General features: G+C 39.7%; 1 protein-coding gene across 11 annotated transcripts; it reads left to right on the top strand.

Moving 5' to 3' along the window:
- Positions 1-145: 145 nt before the first annotated feature.
- ZNF207 (zinc finger protein 207) lies at positions 146-21,407 on the top strand. Of its 11 annotated transcripts, XR_009419717.1 has the most exons (15): positions 146-333; positions 1,758-1,884; positions 2,312-2,450; positions 2,988-3,155; positions 3,826-3,901; positions 4,397-4,444; positions 6,250-6,350; positions 7,382-7,542; positions 8,325-8,417; positions 9,630-9,872; positions 10,500-10,662; positions 10,818-11,001; positions 11,223-11,302; positions 15,412-15,466; positions 18,848-21,407. XR_009419717.1 is itself a non-coding variant. In XM_059485550.1 (13 exons), exons 1-12 carry the CDS (start codon positions 293-295, stop codon positions 10,976-10,978), a joined length of 1,521 nt encoding a protein of 506 aa, XP_059341533.1. In that variant the 5' UTR covers positions 146-292; the 3' UTR covers positions 10,979-11,001; positions 11,223-11,566. The 11 variants fall into 11 exon arrangements, 9 of the variants coding, with proteins under 9 accessions (XP_059341533.1, XP_059341534.1, XP_059341532.1 ...); XR_009419718.1 differs by having other exon boundaries at positions 15,412-21,407; XM_059485550.1 differs by lacking the exons at positions 15,412-15,466; positions 18,848-21,407 and having other exon boundaries at positions 11,223-11,566.
- Positions 21,408-22,660: the final 1,253 nt, after the last annotated feature.

Below are 22,660 nucleotides of genomic sequence, written 5' to 3'. Positions count from 1 at the left end.
GTGACACGCTCAGGGGCCGCAGGCAGAGCCGTTACAGCCCCGACTGGGCAAAATGGCGGCGGCGCCGTGAGGCGTCACGGGACAACCCGGCGGGGGCGACCGCGAGCGCGTCACGTGGGCGCCGCCCGCCCTGCTGGCGCGGTGCGTTCTGGGAGTTCGGAGGCCGCAGCGGCGCCTGAGGGAGCTCAGCCGCCATTTTGTGCCTCTCGCTCGGTCCGGGGCGGCCGCGCGGTCGCTGCCGTTCTGAGGGAACGCTCGGCTCTCTTGCCTTGTAGGTCGGGGTGACGCCGCCATGGGCCGTAAGAAGAAGAAGCAGCTGAAGCCTTGGTGCTGGTATCCTTCTGTGTGGGACGCGGCGGATGCAGAGAGCTGGGTGGGGGAGGTAGTAGCGCGGCCTGGCGCGGTCGGGGCTCGGTCCCGTTCCGTCTCGTACCGAGATGGGGCTCAGCCCTTCTCCGCACGCTTCTTACAGTTTGTGGCGGTGCTTGGCCCTGTTCCAGCCCTGTGCTCCTCGGGATGGGGCTCAGTCCGTGGCCTTCCTGTGCTCCCCACCCCCCTCACGGCCTCCGGCCCGCTCCTGTCGCTCTCGCCGAGGCCGCGGCCTCCCGCCCGATCCTTAAAGCCGGGGCAGCGGGAAATGGAGAATTGTCTTTATCCCTTGTGAGGGAGAATGTTAAAGGGAGAAAATCCTGCTACTGATAAATACGTTTATTCACGGAATGAGGTGGGATGTGGTTAAAAGAGAATTTTTAAAGCTTTTTTTTTTTTCTTCGTGACGGGGGGAGCTTTCAGTTTATAATTGCTGCATCATGATCAGGTTTAATTGTTCAGTATCTAGAAATACTGGTGAATTTTTATTTGAGCGCTCCTTCAGAATGTACTCACTTTTGGAGTGATTATAAATCTACCCTCTCTCTTACGTTTCTGTTCTCTAGAATTGTTTAATAAATAAGCTTAAAAGGTGCTCCGAGGTATTTTACCATTTTGTCTTGGGAGGCATCTGTGATTGTTTTAGACATTATTTCACGTTTTGGTGGAAGCAAGAGACATAGTGTGTTAGCAATGTTAACATTTTCTTAATAATAAATAGATAATGTGTATTTTTCTCACCTAGGGAAATGTGTGGAATGTTTGCTGAAATATCAATGCTGGCCCACAGAAAGGAAATGCAGTTTGCCTCTGGTGTTACGTAGACGTCCAAACAGTTCTTTGCTTAAAATATTTCTTTTTAAAAGCGAAGAATTCTTCATTTACTGCAGCAAATTATGCTGTGTCATAAAAACTGATAGCTGGATAACTGGAAGAGGAAGGGAATTTTAAACTAAAACCTTTGTTCTCTTTTATGATTGTTCATTACTGGTGATTGATTAAAGAGGCATTTCTGAGTGATTTGCGTAATTTCCCTTTTGGTGATTTCAAGCCTGTTTCTCCTTTAATGCTGTAGCAGCATTCACACCCCTGAAGAGAAAAATAGGTAGGACTTGAAAACCACGAGCCAAGCAATATGGAATCAGATGATGATTCTGATTGTGTGCAGACACCTTCCCACTTCTGTACCTGTGTAAAGAGGGGTGTGCTGGACTGGATGAGGGTGTTTGTTTTCAGACATCCATTAAATATTTGTCACCCTTTGAATGCTCAGAGATGCTTCTTGTGCCTTTCTTTTGCTTCAGAAAAATCACACTGATGCTCATTACCTTAGTCCTATCTAAAAGGTCACTTCCAGTATTAAATGTTTCCTTAACAGTCTTCAATAGGTACTGTAATAGGGACTTTGATGATGAGAAAATCCTTATACAGCATCAAAAAGCAAAGCACTTTAAATGCCATATATGTCATAAGAAACTGTATACAGGACCTGGTTTAGCTATACACTGCATGCAGGTAAGGAGTTTTAGATTTACATGAGCTTTTCTTTACAGAATCTGAAATTTAAATGTCCTGAAGATGGGGGTTAGGGGCTTCCAGAGTCTGTAAAACGGGGGAGAAAAAGACAGCAATGGCCTCTTTGCAGCACAGGAGTCCTGCTGTGTCAGCAGTCAAATGGCCACTGTGCAGCAGAGATCTTGCTCAGGAGTGTTTTGTAGGAGTGAAGGAATTGTGCTGTCTCAGTTTTTCTAAGTTAATGTAAGCTGGTTTTAGGGGTAATGGTAGTTACCAGAGATTAGGAGGCACAGATCAAGAAAATGCTTGGCCAGAGAGATTAGTCCCATTAAGGGTGTTCCTTTTCTGTCTTCAAACTGCCTGAAGAGCACAGAGAATTTACCCTGAAATGTGGTCAGCAGGTTTTATTTGGCTTTTTTTTCTTTAGGTACATAAAGAAACAATAGATGCTGTTCCAAATGCTATTCCCGGAAGAACAGACATTGAACTGGAAATCTATGGAATGGAAGGCATTCCAGAAAAAGACATGGAGGAACGGAGGAGGTTACTTGAACAAAAAACTCAGGGTAAGGTGGAATGTGGCTGGTTGTCATTTCCCTGGTGTGTTCCTTACTCAGCTGTGGCACTCAGTGAGAGTGGGATTTAATTCCTTCTCTGACAGCAGCTCCAGGCATTTGCCAGCCACGTGGGAGGGATTTTTCCTTTCCTGTTCAGAAGTAGCTGTTGCCAGAGCAGCTACAACAATTACCTAACGAATATGGACATGGTCATTTGTTTGTGAGGGTAAGGGGAGGAAAGGCTAGAGGTAAAACTGTCCTGGTGATTCCCAAATGCTTCAGTTTCTTTGCTGTTCAAGCCTTTGGTTGAACTGCTTTGGTTTATGCAGGACAGCATGATATTGATACAAGGGCAGATCCCTCTGTATGTTCAGTGTGAGTCACGTTCCTTCCCTTAATTTGTGGCTGCAGGTGGGCTCACACAGCATTCTTTCTTTGTATTTCTGTGGCTTTTTGAGCACTGGCAAAGTTTGAATTTTGCTGTTAGTTAATTTTATGGAATATAATTTGTGTTCAGTTTGACTGTATGCGTTGTACTGTCTGCAGAGAGCCAGAAAAAGAAACAACAGGATGATTCTGATGAGTATGAAGATGATGAATCTGCAGCTTCAACTTCATTTCAACCCCAGCAAGTTCAGCCACAGCAGGGGTACATTCCCCCAATGGCACAGCCAGGTTTGCCTCCTGTGCCAGGTGCACCAGGGATGCCTCCAGGTGAGTGGGTGTGTTCTGGTAGGTCATTGCTGAAAACCTCACAGAAACACGAATTGCTGCCTGTATGCTTGAGTGCTAATCTGCCCTTTTATCACTGGAGTCACAGAATAGTTCTGGGAGGTGCACACGAGCAGTTTGTTCATTTTCTTCCCTCCTCTGTGCATGAGCACATCTTCCTTGGTGGACTAGATTCAGATACCTGATGCTGGCATGTAGATTGAAGGTTGTGGTTGTAAGGCAGGTTAGTGCTTCAAACAGAAGTCTAGCAGTGATACTTGTTCATACTGTTTATCCCAGGGTTTGTAAACAGGGCAGAGCTGCTGTGCATCTGGAGACTTCTAACACAGAACAGGCCGTTCTGTACCTGTGTATACAGGCCACAGGTGCAGTGAGGAAAGAGTTTGATCAGTGAGTGAAGGATGCTCTCTTGTAGTAAGATGTCTTCTTTGGAGACCCCTAAGGAAATTCACAGTCTTGCAGGGCTGAGGACAATCGATCAAAGTCAAATTTGCAGATAGTGCTTATATTGCACTGTTTGTAAGCAGTATTATTTCAGAACCCAGTTTTTTAGAACTTGCTGTAAAGCATTTATCCAGTGTAAACTTATCAGATGACACTTGCTTGCTACTGTATGTTATCAGAGTTGTTGACAATTTATTTTTCTTTTAAGGTATACCCCCATTAATGGCAGGTGTTCCACCTATGATGCCTGGAATGCCTCCAGTTATGCCTGGAATGCCACCTGGGTGAGTAGCAAGAAAGACTTAATATTACATGTTCATACTGTGCATTTTAAACTCATAGAAAAAGTAAAGCTAATTAAAAGAATGTACAACAGGGAATTGTGAACTCTGTAACTTAAATATTTAAGACTAGCCAAAGAACTGGATGGCTGTAAACCAACACGTTAAATATGGCCAAGCTGGGTTTATGCATAAAGTATCTTGTCTTTCTCCTGACTTAATACTTATTAAGTAGTAATATATTAATACAAAATTTTGTTGTGTTGGTTTAGAGCCTTCTGTGAGCCACTATTCCCTTGTGTATTGCACATATGTTGTGCATCTGGTTATCAGTCATCAACATAACAGGGAAAAAAGTACTGGGTTGTTTATATTTTTCTTGTGTTTTGGGCAAAAGATGTTGGTTTTTATGCTTGTTACGGGGTTGACACCATACCCTATCACAATGTGTTTGGAAATTCACAGTTAGATTTTTGATTTTGTCATAAATTTTCACAGATTACATCAACAGAGAAAATACATGCAGTCATTTTGTGGTGGAAACATGTAAGCATCTCATTAATGTAATTCTAGGTACATTCATTATGCCATTTTATGTCATGTTTTTGATAAGCTAGAAATTATTTTACTGAAAACCTTTGAATATTGCCTAAGAATTTGGGGAAGGTGTCTAGTTAGGTTTTGTTACTGTATAATATGTGAAGGTTTTATGTTTTATCTAAATGAATATTACAAAACTGTATGTGAAATGCATTCTACAAAATATAAACCAAGCAGACCCTTAGAGACTTAAAGCCTCTCTTGAACCAGAGCTTGAGCAGCTCCATGTGCTTGATCCTTCACACTGCAGGACATTCTGCAGGAACTCAGTTTAATCTAAACTTTCAAGTTAACTGAGGGGAAAGCTCCTTGACTTCTGAGACATAAATATTGATTTAACAGCCTTTGAATTGAAAAATCACATCATAGTCAAACATGGTGTGGATGCTGATCAGAAATTTAGCTTTTCTGGGTGGAAACTCAACAGAATTTAATCAGGTTGTCAGACACTTAGTCCTCATTAAATTCCCTGTTAACTTCAGGTGTATGTTATGTCACCTGTAAAAAGACAAATTAATTTGCCAAAATTTCACTGCATTTCATTTTGAGGGGAGAGGATGATGTTGCATTATGCTTTTGTCTAATGTAAAGTTTTGCTTTCTTAACCTGATTAAATTTTGTTTAACAATGACCAAAAAATTAGGAGAGACAAAGCAACTTTGGTGTTGGTGTGACACCAGTTCTAGCACTATGTGCAGTTTCTCAGAAGTCATTCTGGAGCAGCAGGCAGTGAGCACCCAGCACTTGTTTTGGTGTCTGCTGGGTGGCAAGACTGACTTTGCCTTCTCCAACCAAAAAAGGGACAATGGGTCTGTGTTCCCAGTCATTGCTGCCTCTGCAGTGATAGATGAGTTGAGAGCAGAAATCAGACTTGCCAGAAAGAATGCTCACTTGTTCATGGCATTTGATCTGAAAACAGCAGTGGTGAAGGTGTCTTAATTGTCATACAAACAGAAACTGCTTCTTAGTGGGATTTTGGTCTGTACTGGAGTGCTGCAGATCAGCTGATCTTGCTCACTAAAGTAATAAACATTCTTTTATTTTGTTTCCCTAATCCGTTTTTTAATGTCTGCAAAAAATTAAGTAAAATTAAGCTACACTTGTTTGTTCCCTGTAAAGGGCTCAAACATATTCATTTAGGAAGAGAAACCAAATGGTTTCTTTTTAATGTGGAGAAAAAATATGTTACAATGAGGATGTCTCATATTAAAAAACCAAAATCCCACTTTCTCATTAGTATATGGATTGTTTTCTGTAATTGAAATTCTGGAAGCTTTCTTGCCCTGCGATCTCTGCTCTGCTTTTGTCAATGTTTTTTGGATAGTTCTGCAGCTCTGGGTTATCTGCCAGTCAGTGTCAGAGAGGAGTAGTAGCAGATATCCAGTGATTGTGGTGTGATTGGAGCTAGCTGGTTTTCCTACATTCACACTCCATGAATGTACTGAGATCAGGTTCTTGGAACACTCAGCTGCAGCTTGTAGTCTTGACAGAGATTTCAAGAGACACTAGTTCTGGAAATCTCATATTAGAGACAGTGAGATCTTGAGAAATTTAAGTTCAAATAAGTGTTTGGGGTTTTGGGTGCTGGGTTATGTTTTGGTTTTATTCTTGTGGAGCTGGTTTGGAATTCCCTCTCTTGAGAGCTTCTTGAAATTATTTACCATTATTTTTTGTCTAATACAGGGATGTGCCAATTGTCTTAAAACTTGATTATGTGTGTTCATACCGGTGCTCATTTTTCTTTTCAATAGGATGATGCCAATGGGTGGAATGATGCCTCCTGGGCCAGGAATCCCACCTCTTATGCCTGGTATGCCACCAGGTAGGTCAGGGTTGTCGAACTCGTACTATGGTGAGAGTTTAATTATATTTATTTCTTTCTGCTAAGATTTAGAATTTATGTAATGAATATACAGACTTATGCCACCACCCACCACCTTCATGTGGTTGGACTGCCACAGAAGCCACTGTGTGCAGAGGTGGTTGATTCATAGCTTCTGATTATAAATAATTATTTTACTTTTATACCATTATTAAAGTAAAAAACAAAATACTGTTTCTTTGATTTATTGCATTTTCTCACACTGTTGTGTTGCCTTGGTCTCTCTTCATCCCTTTTTTTTTCAATTAATGTTTGTGGCTGCGGTTGGAAAATAGTAATGACTTAAAATGTGCAAAGTGGGGAATAGCTGAGTGGAATAGTTACCCAGCTAATGAGCCTGCAGTGTGAAGAAACTTAACTGACGTTTTGGTCTCTTACCATAGCTAGAAAAGATGTTTGTTGGGCTTGTGCAGCTCTTAGGTAGCCCTGGGTTCCCTGGGTGTTCCATCTGACCAGTAACTGGTTTGCTTGATGGAACCCATGGGAGCTGTTAACTTGCCACTGTCCCTCTCCTCGAGCTCCACACACACCAAGTGCAGGTGTTGTGGTGACACTGTGAGATGTCCCAGTCCACTTTGCTGCTGACCCCAGTAAAGCTGGCAGTGGCTCGCTCGCACTTCTGATACTGTTCAGAAGCAATTCAGTCTCTCAGATTTTGTAACAGTATCATCCGTGCTCTTGGCAGCATACCTGCAGTGTGGCAGAAACAGTTACTGCATGAATTGTATTGGTTTATTGAGAGCATAAACTTCATTATTGCAGCTTTAGTAAAAATCAACTTAATCCAGCATTGTTCTGAAGTGTTAGAGGTTACTGCCTGTGCATAGCCATTGACTGTTGACTGCTGGCATTACCCTTTGTCATGTTTTATTTTACTGTTGCCTTAAAAATACATCTTGTAGTGGGAATCTTTGTTCTAAGGAACATGGGAGCGGGACTGTCTAAAGGAATATTGGTGCTTCCTGGAGCCTGATCCGCCGCCCGTTGTTTGTGGTTTGTAGGGATGCCCCCTCCTGTTGGGCCTCGGCCTGGCATGCCTCCAATGACACAAGCACAGCCTGTTACAGCCCCGGGCATTCTGAACCGGCCTCCAGCTCCTGCTGCAACAGCACCAACTCCACAGCCTCCAGTTACCAAACCACTGTTCCCAAGCGCAGGGCAGGTAAGGTATCCCAGAGCCTGGAATCTTTGTCATGTTCTTCAAATTGCCACTGTGTCAATAGTGCCTATTTATTATTGAGGAGGTCTAAGAAATGACTGGTTCAGGTTTTTGCTTGGGTTGATGTTTAATTCAGTGTAGTGCTTGAATGAATTTTAAAATATTCTTTTGTTTGTCTTTAAGCAGCTCTGAAACCAGACAGAAGTTCTGTAAGGAGTGGGGAAGAAAGGAGTAGGCGAAACACTTTTAAAGGCCTTTAATTGTGTGGTTGTTAAGGGAACTTTGGGTGGGTGAAAAGCTGTGTTAGCTACAGGAGTCTGATTGCATAGAACTCTACCTTTCCAAGTTAAAAATCTTTGCATGACTTGTTCTCGCTCATAATGGGCTCTCTACTGATAAACGGACGAATTTGTTCTTGTTAAACTGGTTAAACATTGCCTGAGATAGGAGGTTTTTTACTTCAAAAAGTTTAGGAGTAAGTCAGTGTAGTGAAAAGTTAATTTCAGTGTTTTGTGGGGGGAAGTGGGGAATTGATAGTGGCTTGTGACCTCTTCCCTTTGAATGCACTTTTTTATGGGCCCTGGAGTTCTTACTTGCTTTCAAGTATGTTACAGAGGCCTTTGTAATTTACTGTTTGCATTTTGGGCTTCTGCGGGGACGATACATGTTTACAAAAATACAGTCCTTTCATAAGAAAGGGCTTAGTATAAGAAATCCTTTCATGTGGATACTTTCCACCCATTTGTTTGGAGACTTTTCACTGTTTCCTTTCTTTTATGCTACAGATGGGGACACCTGTCACAAGCTCAAGTGCAGCTTCCTCCAATTCAGAAAGTCTCTCAGCATCTTCTAACGCTCTGTTTCCTAGCACAGCACAAGTACGCAGGAAGTCACAGTTTAAAACAAATTGCTTTGCAACTTAACCCTTTGGGCCATTCTGTAAAATCTAAAATTGACTAAACATCTTCAGATAATTTTTATTATATTCCTGATTATGTTTAGCTGGTAAAACTACAGAGTCCTTGATTATGAGTTGCATCTTCCCAGAAATAAGCATGTCAAAGTGCTCAATTTTTCTTAGTGTGAAAGAATGAAATGTAACATCCTGGTTCTAAAGGGTTAAAAGAGCATGAAAGCAGTTAAATGCATTTTAGTGGGCAGTGGTTAGCTTGATGCATGGTGAAGGCTTTTTAGTTTATGCTGTTTAATATGTTACATCATAATGTAGGGGATTTTAAATTTGCGTTATGTGCAAAATGGTTTTTTTTTTTTTTTTTTTTTTTTTTTTTTTTTTTTTTTTTTGATTGAGAGGTTCAGATAGTTGTAAATATCCAGTGACTAGAAACAAAATAATTCCCTCATAACTAGGGTTTGCTTTGGAGATTGCTGTGTCTTCAGATACAGCTTTGCAAAACAGACTTTTACTGGGTGTTTGTAACAAAGGAGTAGGAGACGTGAAATGTTGGAATCTCTAGTGGACCTCTTACCTGCTTCCATTGATTCTTCATTTACAAATAAGATTAAAGTTCTGTGGATAGACATAGTACTTTGTGAAAATACTACATTGTGTTTATAGAGAGAGCACTTAAAGCCCTGACACAATAGAGCTTTCTTAAATATTTGATTAAAATATTTCTTAAATACCTAATTTTAATGAATACTAGCACTTTGAGCTGTACTCTAAACTAATGGTTGCTGAAATATGTTAATTTAGTGAAAGACTGATAATAAATCTATGCTTAGAGGCTCCTAAAAATAGTGATTCAGGAAAGATTTACATATTTGCCAAATTTGGTGTTTGAGATAAAGTATAGGGTGTTTTTTTCTTTGTTGTTCCTTTGTTGTGGTGGCTTTTGACCTGCAGATTTTAGACTTTCCTGTGTGTGTGTGTATATGTGTACATACTGGGGTTTATTTTGTCTTGGTTTCAGTTGCTCTAGTATGCAAAAGGCTGAACTTTACTTTTGTCAAGCTTGTATAATCATATATCTCACTGGAACGTTTCAGAGGTCTAACAGTCATCATTTAAGTTTTCTTGAATGAAAACTTTATTTGAGAAATAAACACTGACCTGTCTGTGTGTTTCACAGGCTGCAGCAGCTGTGCCAGGGCCAGTTGGTACTGATTTCAAACCTTTGAATTCTACACCTGCGACAACAACGGAACCCCCCAAACCAACATTCCCGGCTTACACACAGTCTACAGCCTCAACCACTAGCACAACAAACAGCACTGCAGCTAAACCAGCTACATCTATCACAAGTAAGCCTGCTACCCTCACAACAACCAGTGCAACCAGTAAGTTGATCCATCCAGATGAGGATATATCACTGGTAAGTAACATGTTTTCATTGTCTTACTGAAAAATGCGATTTGTGATGATATGGCAGGGTGAATGGAATTTCATCTGTGCTCTGCATTATGTGTATTTTAGTAATGGTGAGAGTGCAGACCATGCAGAAAAAATGTAACTGAGTTATGATTGGCATATTGGCAGTGCTGCAGTCTAAGCCTTAGCTTTGGTGGTGGTGGGAAATTTCTCAATCCAAAATACAATTTGGACTTCTACTGCATTTGGACTTTTGTGTAGAACAAAAGACTGAACAGTTTGAATATGTTTTGGTGCTATTACAGCAGTTAGAAATACGGAATTTATGGATAAAACAAATGAACATTAATTACAGTTCAGAGATCTTTAGGTTTGTGTTTTTAAGAGAAAAAGGCTTTATTCAGTTGGGGGAAAGGGAGGATTTGAGTTCCATGCAGAATACTCAAATTGGTCTGTATTAAGGAAGAAAGTCTGCAGAAAGGGGGGCAAATCCTACTGCTGCTGGGTAATGTTACTAGTAGTCTTTGAATTTGTAAGGTAGTTAAAATAGTTTAGTAATCTGCTTTTTTGCACCTCTGTTTGCTTTTGGTGAGTTCTAACACGATGTGTTGATTGTCTCTCCTGCTTTTAGGAAGAGAGAAGGGCACAGTTGCCCAAATACCAGCGCAATCTTCCTCGACCAGGCCAGGCTGCCCTGGGTAATCCACCCGTTGGACCAATTGGAGGTATGATGCCACCACAGCCAGGAATTCCTCCACAGCAACAAGGAATGAGACCTCCCATGCCACCTCATGGTAATCATATGTTTCCCAGCTTCCTATTTTTGGAAAGATTCGTGAAGTTGCCTATGCTAGCAGGGAGGGGTGAAACTTTTCACAAAATACACTTCTCACTATTTAAAAAAAAAATTTAAAAATTTTTCTTTGCATCTGAACTATTCTGTTTATAGGTCAGTATGGTGCTCATCACCAGGGCATGCCAGGATACCTTCCTGGGGCAATGCCTCCATACGGTCAGGGACCTCCGATGGTGCCCCCGTACCAGAGTGGACCTCCTCGCCCTCCCATGGGAATGAGACCGCCCGTAATGTCGCAAGGTGGCCGCTACTGATGCTCCTACTCACGCTCTAATAGGTTTGGAGATTAAACCTTTTCTCATCTTGTGCTGTTAATATAGCCGAGCTTCCGTCAATTAAGGCTTCATTGTGACTCTTAAAAAAAAATAAGTATCTTCCCACATGCAAGGAGCTGTTGGACATTTTATTTTACAAGGGAAAATTATTTGGAATAATAACAGGAACTTTTCCTGATGTTGCAATTTATACTGTATGGCTTCTTTTTCATGTTTCATCTAGGTTTTTAGAAGTGAAGTATAGTAAATATGGTTCGTTAAATTGTGAAGGCGCTGGAATTACATGAACATACCACCTTAAAGGCAAGTTCTGTAATGTTACGTTGCTATTTGTGAAATGATGCCTTCACAGCACTTCAAGTGCTGTTGGACTTATGTCCCCAACATAGTTTGGTGAGGGCTGTAACTGTTCCCAACTACTTGTACATTAAAGTCTGAACTTGTAACAATATTTAATGTATTCAGAGTTCCTCCTGTTCCAGGGTTTAAGTAAACTGACCCACTAAGGTCATGTGACTTTTCTGTACTGTTATAAACTTCATTGTAATAAAAGAGGAGAAAAATTTATATGCCTTTTTATTCATGACCAGCTGTGGACAACTGCCTGAAAGGTTTGTACAGATGCATGCTGTGGTAGCCATTGGTGTAATGAACACAGTTATTGGTGCTGTTTTGATAAAGTCTGAATTCCTTGTTCTAAAAAGTCACTCCTTAGCTGTACATCTGAGTAGACAAAGACCTGTACACTTATTAACTGACTCCTCAAAATTGAGGCTGCAGGAGGCACATCCTAACTCTTGGTTGTAACTTCTCTTAATGCATATGTTTCTTTTCTTGTGCTTTCTTGTCCTCAATAAATTTTAAATGATTTCTAGTCCTGGCACTTGCTTGTAGGATGTGAAAGTGCTCTGAGATATATCCTAGTGCCAGGGTGTGTCCCATTAGTTCACTTTGCAAATGATGCTTTTTAATGTGCAAGTGGAGATGAATTTTAGGATCCTTTAGGTGAAGATTTCTAGAAGCTTAGGTGCATGGCACATGGGTGAGTGACTTCCAGTTAATGTATTGAAGTTGACCTGCAAAAGAGAAATAATAGCTTAACCCTCTTAGTGCACAGAAGAGGCAAAGCAGGCAAGAGTAATGTGTGATATGCTGTGTTTTTACTTTAAATGTTCAGAATTTCATGTTTTGGCAGTCTCTGAAAGGTGAACCATCTGTAACCATCTGTTGTGTGCTATGATCAGATGTTGTCTAAGTTTTCTTGAGCCATTCAGTGAAAGTTTCTGGAGTAAGAGACCTTTTATCAAAGAGGCATCTTCCCTCTATGAATTAGTAATTTCTCTGTTTATAAGAGTAGAGTGACAAGTTCCTCTTAAGGTTGTAATTAAGTCTGGCATCATGTGTTCCTGTGTTATACCTCTGATGAGAATGTAGAGGGAGACTTTTTGGAGGGGAGGGAAGTGAGAGCCTCTCTGACTTCTTCTCAACAGGGAAAAAAGAGAGCTGAATTTTTCATTTGCAGGTCAACTTTAAATACATGTTCCAGCCTCAAGCCTTATCTGCAGTTTAATTAATAGGGATATCTCTTCTTTAGGGTGGGGTAGAAGGATCATTAGCATTTTTGTGTCATTATATTCATAGTTTTTGTAGATGGTGGAAGTTTTTCACTTAATTTTGATACTGAGCATTATGGCACTGTTTCTTGGAAGTCTTGGGGTTTTGTAGCTGCACTAAAGCCCTTCATGTGGCTCTATTCTGTACTGTCTCTTAAAAGTACAAAAATAACAGTACAGCTAAAATGCTGCATTGTCTCAGCTTCTAAACTGTGGTCACAGAATGTCTCAAAAGCACTAGAGCATCCAGTGCAATCTAGTAGCAGCTGAATGGCCTTGGTTTAACCATTAAGAATTGCCGGGCACCTTTTTCTGAAGTGTTCAGTTTTAAGACCATAAGTCCAAGCCTCTGTTGAGAAGCAGTCCTCTCTGATCACTGGTATCTGCTGATCACCTGTCAGATGTGCAGTATTTGGCTTGCAAATGTTCTGAGTGGGCCTTGATGTCAATTCTTTTGTTAGCTCTTCATCTTGCTTTAGACACAAGTCTAACAGATAAAACTTGTTTTGCTGGGGCAGCACTTTTATACTCTGATTTTCTTCTGTTTACCTAATTAGGATCATTACAAAATACTGAAGAGATTTTTATGATGTCTTATATTTGTCCTTTTTATAATATTACACATAAAATGTGTACATTATGAAGTGATATTAACTACTGCTTGTAAAACTATAAAAGTTCTCACTTTTCTCTGAAGATCATACTGCTGCTTTAAGGATGCTTTGCCCTTCTGCCCCAGTCAAGTAATTTCCTTCTCCCTCTGGTGTCTTTTTGTAATTTTCCATATGTTGCTTCCAGACCCCCACTTTTCCTGGGATAAAACCTTATTGCATGCACTGTTAACTTGGCATATTCTGCAAGTTGTATTAGTTAAGTTTCACTCTTTTAAACAGTGAATGTCACATTGTGATAATGGTACCATTTTGTAGCTAATACTGCATAGACTTCAAGCTTGAATGCATTTTAAGAATAATCTTTCCTTAGTAGTGATGTTACGAAAACCCCTTGAGTAGATACTTCCACGTGTATTTCATTGGTACTGCATACAAGCAGGTGAACAATTTTTCTGTGATTTTCACGTGGATACTTCATTTCCTGCTCCTGTCATTGCTGTGCAATAAGAGCTGTGATGTGGCTGCCTTCAGTCTTCAGTTACTTTTTGTCTCCTGTGTGATTCTTCTGTAAACAGGCAAATGTTTCAGTGCCTGCATTGTCTGTTGGTCCCTGCCTGCATTTCTTTGGATACTGCTTCTTGATGTTCAGAGAGTTGGATTTATGGTGCATTTACCCCAAAACAGTAAAACTACTTTGAATGTAATAGTTGCTTGTATAAAGACAAAGACTTGGTTTACAGTACCAAGTGTAATCAACATAGCTCTGCCAGCAAAATCCCTGATGTAATGCAGCCATGAAAACAGGCTTTTGCTTTAGTTAATCCTTTCTTGGAAGGAGATTGCAGAGGCCTTTATGATTACAGAAAAGCATATCTTGTGGGGCTGTTGCAGGACCCTGGTGATGTAATTACATGGGCACAAGCTTTGTTTTTCAGTTATTGCCTAAATCTGCCACGGCAGATCTTGCATTAAAATTCACACTTGCAAGTGCATTTCGACCAGCCTTGAAATTGCAATATAATGCAAATGTTGAATACAAAGGATTAGGCTACAAGAAAATTTCAGACACAGGTGGGAAAATAGATTTAACAGAAAGCATGCCAGAATTTATTGTGTCTAGGATTCTGTAGAAGGTTCTCAGTTATTTTATGCATGGTCTCAATATTATAGTAAGCATCTGATCTTTAGGGCAAAATGGATAGAGACTGGCATGAGAGAACCTTGAAAAAGCCTGGATTAGATTTTTAGAAGTCTTTGTGTAACTCTACCATACAGCCATTTGAATAGCCTTCTGCCATTGGCAAAGTTATTTTAAATAAAATACTACTTAGCTGGCATATGTAGGCTGAAAATTTCTTCTGAAACCTGTGGATTACTTTTTCTCCCCCACAGATGATATTTTAGGTGCTGATAATAAATTTGAGGCTGGGCTGTTTATCTAATAACAGTGGATAACTATTCCTCGCTCTGTGCATGCATGGGACAATGTAAACAAGCTTCTAGAAACACATTCAGCTGCATCTGCCTTCTGTGGTTTCTGCCAGGATTTTAGTCTGAGGAGCTCTTGAGCAGTACTGACACAGAACTGGTTAACTTACTGTCTTAAAACTGGATGAAATTGAATGGCATAGATAACCTGCAGTTACTTTATAGGAATCAAATAATTTTGGATACAAAATGAGAACAAAAATACCAAGATTACTTCAGTTTTATGAACAGCAAGAAGGTCGTTATGACCTTCATTTAAATTGAGACTGATAAACCATCCATGAGCTGGGGCCACAATTTAAAATGGTAACTGATGACACTTCTTAGTAAATGTCTTAATAATTGTACTGGTCTAGTTTCTACATGAACACCAAGACAAGGGTGAACATTTTCAGTGGCTGGTGGAATCTTTTACTCAACTTTCCATGAACTAGTACAACAAATACAATCAGTTATGGGAGAAATGCCCCAGGACAACTGATGTTCCATTGATCAAGATACAAAGCAAAACAAGCTGTCCAATTCAGAAATCACTACCAGCAACAAAAAATATTGTTTGGACCTAACAAAAGAGGTGCTATAGCAGTAATTTTCTTTTGTTTGCTTGATCAGTGGAATTTTGTTAATTTTTAATGCATGTCTTTCACTTAATTGGGTCATGTTTTTTCTAAAATTCAAATTTTTCTTCTTCCTATAGCCCTGCCATAGGACAGGCTGAGGCAGAGTCTCAGTGTTGCCCTGTTCAGTCTGAGGCAAGTGGGATTTATTTTATTCATTCTGGGGGCTTTCACAGCTTTATGGCTGTTGGATATTTATGTCCCCAAACTTGCAGCAAGTTTGGTGAAGGCCCCTAAATTTATTTTAATTTAGGTTTTTTATTCTCTTTTGGTAGATGGGCTCTATATTAATATTTCTCTTTTTATTATCACTGTGTTTTTAAGAGTCTTAAGGGGGGGGGAACCTGTTTTAAGATGTGTGGGTACCTTTTCTCTTAATGGAATGCATTTCCTTCAAGGCTGCTCAGGTGGTCCTTAAGACTCCCCATCCCCATCTTCCCTGCATTGCCTTTGTGCTGTGTTTGGTTTTGGGTTTGGTAGTGTTCATTTTGTGTAGTCTCTGAATTAGTGGCATGTAAATACCAATTATTAATGTTTTCTCTTCTGAGGATGTGTATCTGTTGAAAAGCTTAAAATAGATTTGAACTAGTAAGTTAATTGCTACAATAATTTGTAGCCCAAATTACACAATACAGTTTCTTTGAAGAAGGTTAAGGTGTTAATAATGCTGTGTTTGTGAGCTGCACCTCAACAAATATTAATGTAGAGCCCTGTGAAGAAATAGAGATCAGATCCTCGTTGGTAACACAGAATAGAAGAGTGAGAAATCAAAGCTGCAGATTTTTCAGCTTGCCAGGTTCAGGGAGAACCTTTTCCTCAGTCTCTCTTTCCTCAGTTCAGGGAGAACTTCTTCCTCCATCTCAAATACGTCAAATTTGAAAATGTTTTGACTCTTGCAACAATAGTAAGAGTTGAAAAACTTTCTTTTAAACCTTGTGAGATTCTGTTGCATATTCAGAATTAGCTTTATTTGATGTTCCTTCTTTCACGCAGGGACTAGCAAAAATTTCTACCCTTAGTGAAGAAAAAGGTGCTGATTCTGTTGCACATCCATTGTTTGTGAATGCTTGAGGTTGCTTAAGGAAAGCTTCAGAACAGCTGGTTTTGTAGAATACAAAACAGCAGTGAAATAGTAAATAAACAAATGTGGGAGTCTGGTTTGACTATTTTTTTAAGTTTTTGAAATATTTTTTAAGTTTGTGGTGAGGCTTTTTTATGAACATAGTTGTTTGTTTCTTCAAGATTTTGTTTAATACTGACCCCTAATGGGATTTCAAGTAATTTTAATTCAAGGATAGAGTTGTAATTCACTTAGAGTGGATTGCACATTGCTGTTGTACCCTTCTTTGTTTGTACTCTGCCCTTTGCATTTTTCCTGTAGAAGCCCCCCCCCCAAATCCTTGTCTGACTGGAAAATTTACATGTCCATGTTAGCTGTTTCAGAATGGTTATTGAGCATGGTCTTGCTTTGCTAATTCTCATTGTGGTGCTCCCCCTGATAACAGTGAAGATGAGAACAACTGTTCAAGATAAACTACTGCAACTAGTACTTCTTTCACTTGCTTAATTTATAGGGCCATTTGGCTTAGTTATTTTTTTCCCTAGAATGTCTAAGGAAACTGTTTAACTCAAAATAATACATTGTGGGGCTTTGTACTTCTTGCTTAAAGTATCTGAATCTCTTAGAGTCTTAAAATAAAAAATAGGCAATTTTGAAATGCCTCTTTATTTTGAGGGATGAAGTGTGTTCTTAGTTATATTCCAGTATTTCAGCTCTCATTGCAGCAGTTTGTGTTTCACAAAGTTGGACATCTTGCTGTTAGTGAAATTTCTTTACAAAGGTAACAGTATTTCAGTAATGTGACTTTTATAGATATTAACAAAATGAGGTCTTGGAATTCAGGTTTTTTTAAGCTTAAGTAGGGGCACATAACTTTTTTTAAGGAGCAGGGGTTACTGATGCTCTGCTGAATTGGGTAAATTTGCACCTGATCTATTAAACAAGAAAAGTAACTTGGAAATGTGGTAAATGAAGTACATACCACACATGGAGAATTTAAAAAAAATCTGTATGGTTGCAATCAAAATGGGTTCTGTAAGAATGCAGCTACCTGTGACTGCTCTTCTGTCTGTCATGGTTGGGCTAAGTTGGAAGTAGTTCAGAGGAAAGAAGAGTTTTGGGACAGCCATTTAAGGGATCAAGAGGAATCAAAGTGTTTGTAAAGTGTAATGTATATAAAAGTTCTTTCTGAAGTTCTGAAAAACACTTGGGGAGAGGTTTCTGGCACACTGTAAACAGCAACTTAGTGCAGTCTTGCTTGCCAGAGCACAGATTCCCAGTAAGGCTCTGTTGAAGGAAATGCAGTTTTACTGCACTCTTGGGAAGGTGTGGCTGAGGGGCTGAGCCCTGGAGCCTGCTGCTCTGGCAGCCAGACATATCCTGGCATCCTGCTGAGTCAGTTTTGACTGTCCCTGGTATGAATAATTGTCAGGTTTGGTACTTAAATACCTGGACACTGTGTGAATAATGAGGCCCTTGTACCTTCTGAACAAGTTTACAAAACCACCTAAATTCTTGTGGGCTTTCTTGCAGTAAGGACAGCCAGCAGCACTGCTGTTTTAATGGCAGTGAATTTGACTTCTGCAGAAATACTGTCTTGAACTTACTTATCTTAAGGTTTTTCTTTCTTGAGGATATAAAGAAGTAAAAAAGTTTTGAGGAAATAGTAGAATTTTAATGCCAATATCATCTTAACTGAAAGCAGAGAAGCACATGGCATTGAGAGCCTGAAAGCTTTGTTAAAGATTCTCTTGTTAGCAGTTAAAGCGTGTCTCTGACAGCTAGCTGCCTTATACAAGCTTCCAACTTCTGACATCTTAAACTTTCTTTCACTTAAATTTTGTCTTAAATCTCTACCATATTCAGAAAGGGGGCATGGGTTGTAGCATTTCAGCTTCTCCTGCTCTTAGTAGCCACTATGTAGAATTGGGTTTTGCTAACAGTAATTTTAATTACCTGAAATGAATGCAGTACAACCAAAAGCAACTATTTCACCATTTTCCAACTTAGGAAGTTATGTAATGCTTTGAGACAAAGATGTCATGGAGAGCTTTTTTCTTTTCTCTTATTTTCACTTAGTTACTTGCACTGAATTCTCTAGCTTCTTTCTCATAAACTTAAGTGGGAAAAAATACATTTTTCTCTTTCACTTGTAAAGTCCAGAGTGAGAAAACACACTTTAGGACTTTAATGAAGGAACCTGATGATGTAAGTATTGTAATTTCCTTTGTTTTTAGTAGGCAGCTGGTGACCTGGTTAAACTTATGGGTTATGTATGAAAAATCACAAGGGCAAACTGAAAGTAGTTTTATAGTTGCCTTTACTTCACATGCTTTTCTTAAGCAACAAATTGCAGTAATTGAAGTTTGGCAGCTTTTTTTTTTTTTTTTTTAATAAAAAGCTAAATTATGGGTAAAACACCTTGGTTTAATACAATTTGTGTTTCTGTTAACTAGCAGCAGAATTTCAGCATTTGCTACTTACTGGTAGAGAAGAAAAATTCCACAGAACTGCCAGTACAGGTTAGTTTAATCTGTAAGTACCTGATGTTCCTATTTGAAATAATTTGTTCAAATGATACCACTTAAATACCTGAGGGGAATTTTGATCTCTGAAATGCAATTGTTACTACTACTGATTCCAGTAGTGAGTGAACAGAGTAGACTTTTTTGGAAAATCTATAATGGATTTAACTATGCTTGTGGACAGGTAAAAATATCTGCAAGCACCTTTAAGGAAAATTTAATACAGAATCTTGACAAGCAGCCTTTGATGTTACTGAAGAATGTGAAAATCTGAAGTCAAAATCATGTGGTAACATGCCAGTTATTGCTGAGGCTGTTTTTTTACCAGCAAACCTGCAGGATCCTGTGTTTGTTGTGTTGGGGATTAAGCATTTCTGTTTCTAAGAATCCATATCAGTTTGTAATCTTTCAGTTTTCTTTAGCTATTGCTAATTACCCTTTCTTACCCACAGATTCTTACTTTGTTAGGCTGGTAAGCCAGGAGCTTTTTCTTCTGTGCTTTTTAAATTACTTTTGTTGGTTCATTTCAGCACTTCAGAGGCTGCCTACAAACATGGTTTTGTCCAGCTGTTTTATCTTACATCAGAGTTACTGCTCTGCCTCTATTTTAATTCTGGCCTATTCCATCTTCCCAGAAATTCTGGTATTTTATTTCTATTGTGTGGAATGTTTTATACCTTAAAATAGGAAAGATTCTTTGTGAATGAACAAAAGATGCAGCTTTCTCTGGAATGGCTGCACACATTTATTTCTATTTAGACTTTGTATATTTCATCTCTGCGTACCAGTAGAAGAGATGAAAACCTTTTCTGTGCTGTAAGCATGAAGCAGAGATCCACAGCTGAATGGGCTGTAAGACTGTGCTTTAATTCACTTTTGAGGCCATGATGTCCCACTCTGAATTTGAGGGGCTTTTGTCATCACTGGTGGGTAATTACTTAGCACTGGGAAGGTCACAGTTATGTGGTAGCTGAACAGACACTTGAGTTTTGCCAGCTCATCTGAAGAGTCTAAGAGTGGGTTTATGAGTGACTTGCCACTTCCAGCAGAATTCTTGGTTTAGGGTTCCAAAATCTTAAACAGTGCTGCAGAATTCATCATAAAAACATGCACAGTTTCAAGGCAATTGTAGCTTCCCACATTTTAGGATAGTTACTCTTGCAGCCCATTGCCTGTTATCTTCTCTACATCAGTTCTTGGTAATTTACACTAAATTGCTTTATCTTCAAAATGAGCTGCAGACAAATTTCTGACTAATGTTGCATAGGTTTTTCTTCCTAGAAGGGGGAAAAGGGGGAGTCATTAATTATATACAATATACATTAATATTTACAAATTAGCTTTATCTCTCTGTGCTTAATCTTAATTGCAGGTATGCAGGAATAAAAAGGATACGTGTTCTGAGGTTAACCCTGTTAACAGAATGTGTCTGTATTTCTTACACCACCTGTGGTTGACCCTAGCTGATGCTAGCATTAATGCAGTGTTCAGTATGAAGTTGGAGTGAGTAAATGCTGTTGGCTGCTCAATTACTTTATCAAGTCCTGGTTTTGGCAGTGGCTGCATGCAGACCTGCACTACTTGTACACTGGTCTGGCAGTCAGTGGGGATAACTAAAGGGGCAGAGTGTGTTCCATAGGGTCTTAACAAAAAAAAAAAAGTGCATTTCTCCAGGACAGATGGTAGTAGAACTCTGGTAGAAAGACATCTCTTTGTGACACTTTAAAAGGCAGTTACTTGTGGTACTTTTTGGGAGAATAAAGTTTATTTTCTTTTGAGATAGGACCAAAACAAGACTGGAAATCTGAACTTTGATTACCAGGTAAACAGTGTTAAATTGTATCTCAACTTCTGACACACCACTAGAGCATCTGTCCATTGTGAAGTGGTTAGCAGTCTTCCCTCACAGTTCTGGTACTGTGTATTTGGGTTGTCATTTCCCACTTTTTCCTTCCACTCTTTGCTGACTCCCAGTTGCCCTTTTTGAGTTTCTGGTCACCATGCAGCAAACTCAAAATGAGCAAACTCCAAGCTGGTTTTAGTACCTTCATAAAGGACCTTGAAGCACCTGAGTGAAGTGTCCCCTCTCGGTAGCAGTATGGCCACAGAAGTTAGTGTCTTGTGAAGGGCTTTTTTCTGTAACTTAACTGATACTGCTTTTGTGTTAAGTGGGATGAAAGGGCTGGGATTACTGATCTTTTTCAAAAGACAGGTGGTGGCAAAATACTGGTGTGGAATTTAATTCAAGAAAGTGAGAGACTGGTAAGTATGTGCATCACTTTAATGCATGCAAATAATAGTAACAATAACAAGCTTAATTTTATAGCATTCACTTTACAAAGAAGATTAAAAGAAAATGTGAAGTTGACATGATTTGCATCCACTGGGAACCCTCTCTTGAACTGTTCTTGAGGAATGGGTCATTGCACACACAGCCATCTGCAATGTGTGACATTTTGTAACAGTGTCTGATTAAACAGAAGTGAACCACTGTTTGTGTGTATTTTTCTTTTCTCCTCTTGAATACCTATTTAAATTATTATTGCAACAGATGTTATGGTGAGAATAACTTGGTACCAGCTTTTTGATTCTCTGTAAGCTGCAGAGACTCATTTGTGTGAGTTGTGATTTAAAGTGGACACAAACAAGTAAATCCTAACTTCTTGACCTGTAACTTCCTTTTGCTGTTGATCCGCTGTCGTGCTGCTAAGCAGACTGTAAAAAGCTATTGAAATTAGAAGAATATAAAGTAAAAATTTCTAACAGTGTTTTCATAAAAGTTGGTGGCATGGGCATGCTGGGAGGTGCTCTGTTCTAAATCCTTTTTGAGCAGAGAGATGAGGTAGCTTGGGAAATGGCACCTCCTGTGTATGGGGTGAGAATGGATTACTGTGCTAGGCTGGTGGGGCTTATTTAGCTACCACTGTTCACTCATGGGTTAGTTTCTGAGAGCTGGTAAAGGGAAGATAAATAAATATTTTTATGCTATGGCATGGACCAGTTGAAGGCATTTTGCATTGGCAGTGTGTGACAAGGAGGAGGTGCAGTAGAGGACCCTTCAAGGGATCACTGCTGCTGTGCAGAAGTTCCTAACAGGCATTTGTCCTCTGGCCCTTCCAGCTCCAGGAAATCTGAGAGGCATTTGGGAGCTGCTTTGTGCTAAGAGCCAGTTGTGGTTGCCTGGCAGGTTAAAGCCCTCCCAGTGTGAACATGACTGGTAGGAAATAGAAAGGGTGGGTCTGTACTTGTCACACTGTGAGCCTCAGCTGGTTGTTCTTGCAGTGTGGGACCCCAAGAGTTATATGTGAGTTTACACTTTTTCTCTAAAACTTCTTTTTGTTGCTGTTGTTTTGGGAGTGTTTAGTTTTGTTTTGTTTGTTTTGTTGTTGCTGTTGTTTTCTGTGGGGCTGGGAGAATAAAGAGTTTAAATCTAAACTTTTAATTTCTTAAAAGGTGAAAGTAGGCATATATGAGGAGCATGCGCCCTGTTTATACCTCAAAGACTCAAGCTTGTGCAGTAGTGTGAGCTACAGGGCAAAGCACTGCTGTCTGCAGGATCGAGTTGGGTGTGGGCAGGCAGTAAGCAAATTAATTCCAAGACAGACCCTCCTGGCCAAGCTGGCTGTAATTTTTCATAATGGTAACAGTTCCTTTTCAAAAACAAAGTCTGTGTTTCTCCACAGTATTTGAGCAGGTTGTGTATGTCAATGCTTTGCTTTTCAGTAAGTTTACATACCAAGTTTC

This window comes from Ammospiza nelsoni, chromosome 19 (genome assembly GCF_027579445.1).
Source record: "Ammospiza nelsoni isolate bAmmNel1 chromosome 19, bAmmNel1.pri, whole genome shotgun sequence".
Taxonomy (NCBI): Eukaryota; Metazoa; Chordata; class Aves; order Passeriformes; family Passerellidae; genus Ammospiza; species Ammospiza nelsoni.
Note: the sequence above shows the minus strand (reverse complement) of the source record. Positions and strands in the feature narration are given on the sequence as shown.

What these genes read in the sequence shown, in the direction of transcription:
- ZNF207 (XM_059485550.1), top strand. Translation starts at nt 293, where the DNA reads ATGGGCCGTAAGAAGAAGAAGCAGCTGAAGCCTTGGTGCTG. An exon ending in ACTTGAACAAAAAACTCAGG is followed by an intron (nt 2,451 to 2,987) that starts GTAAGGTGGAAT and finishes TACTGTCTGCAG; the next exon opens with AGAGCCAGAAAAAGAAACAA. An exon ending in TCATTTTGTGGTGGAAACAT is followed by an intron (nt 4,445 to 6,249) that starts GTAAGCATCTCA and finishes TCTTTTCAATAG; the next exon opens with GATGATGCCAATGGGTGGAA.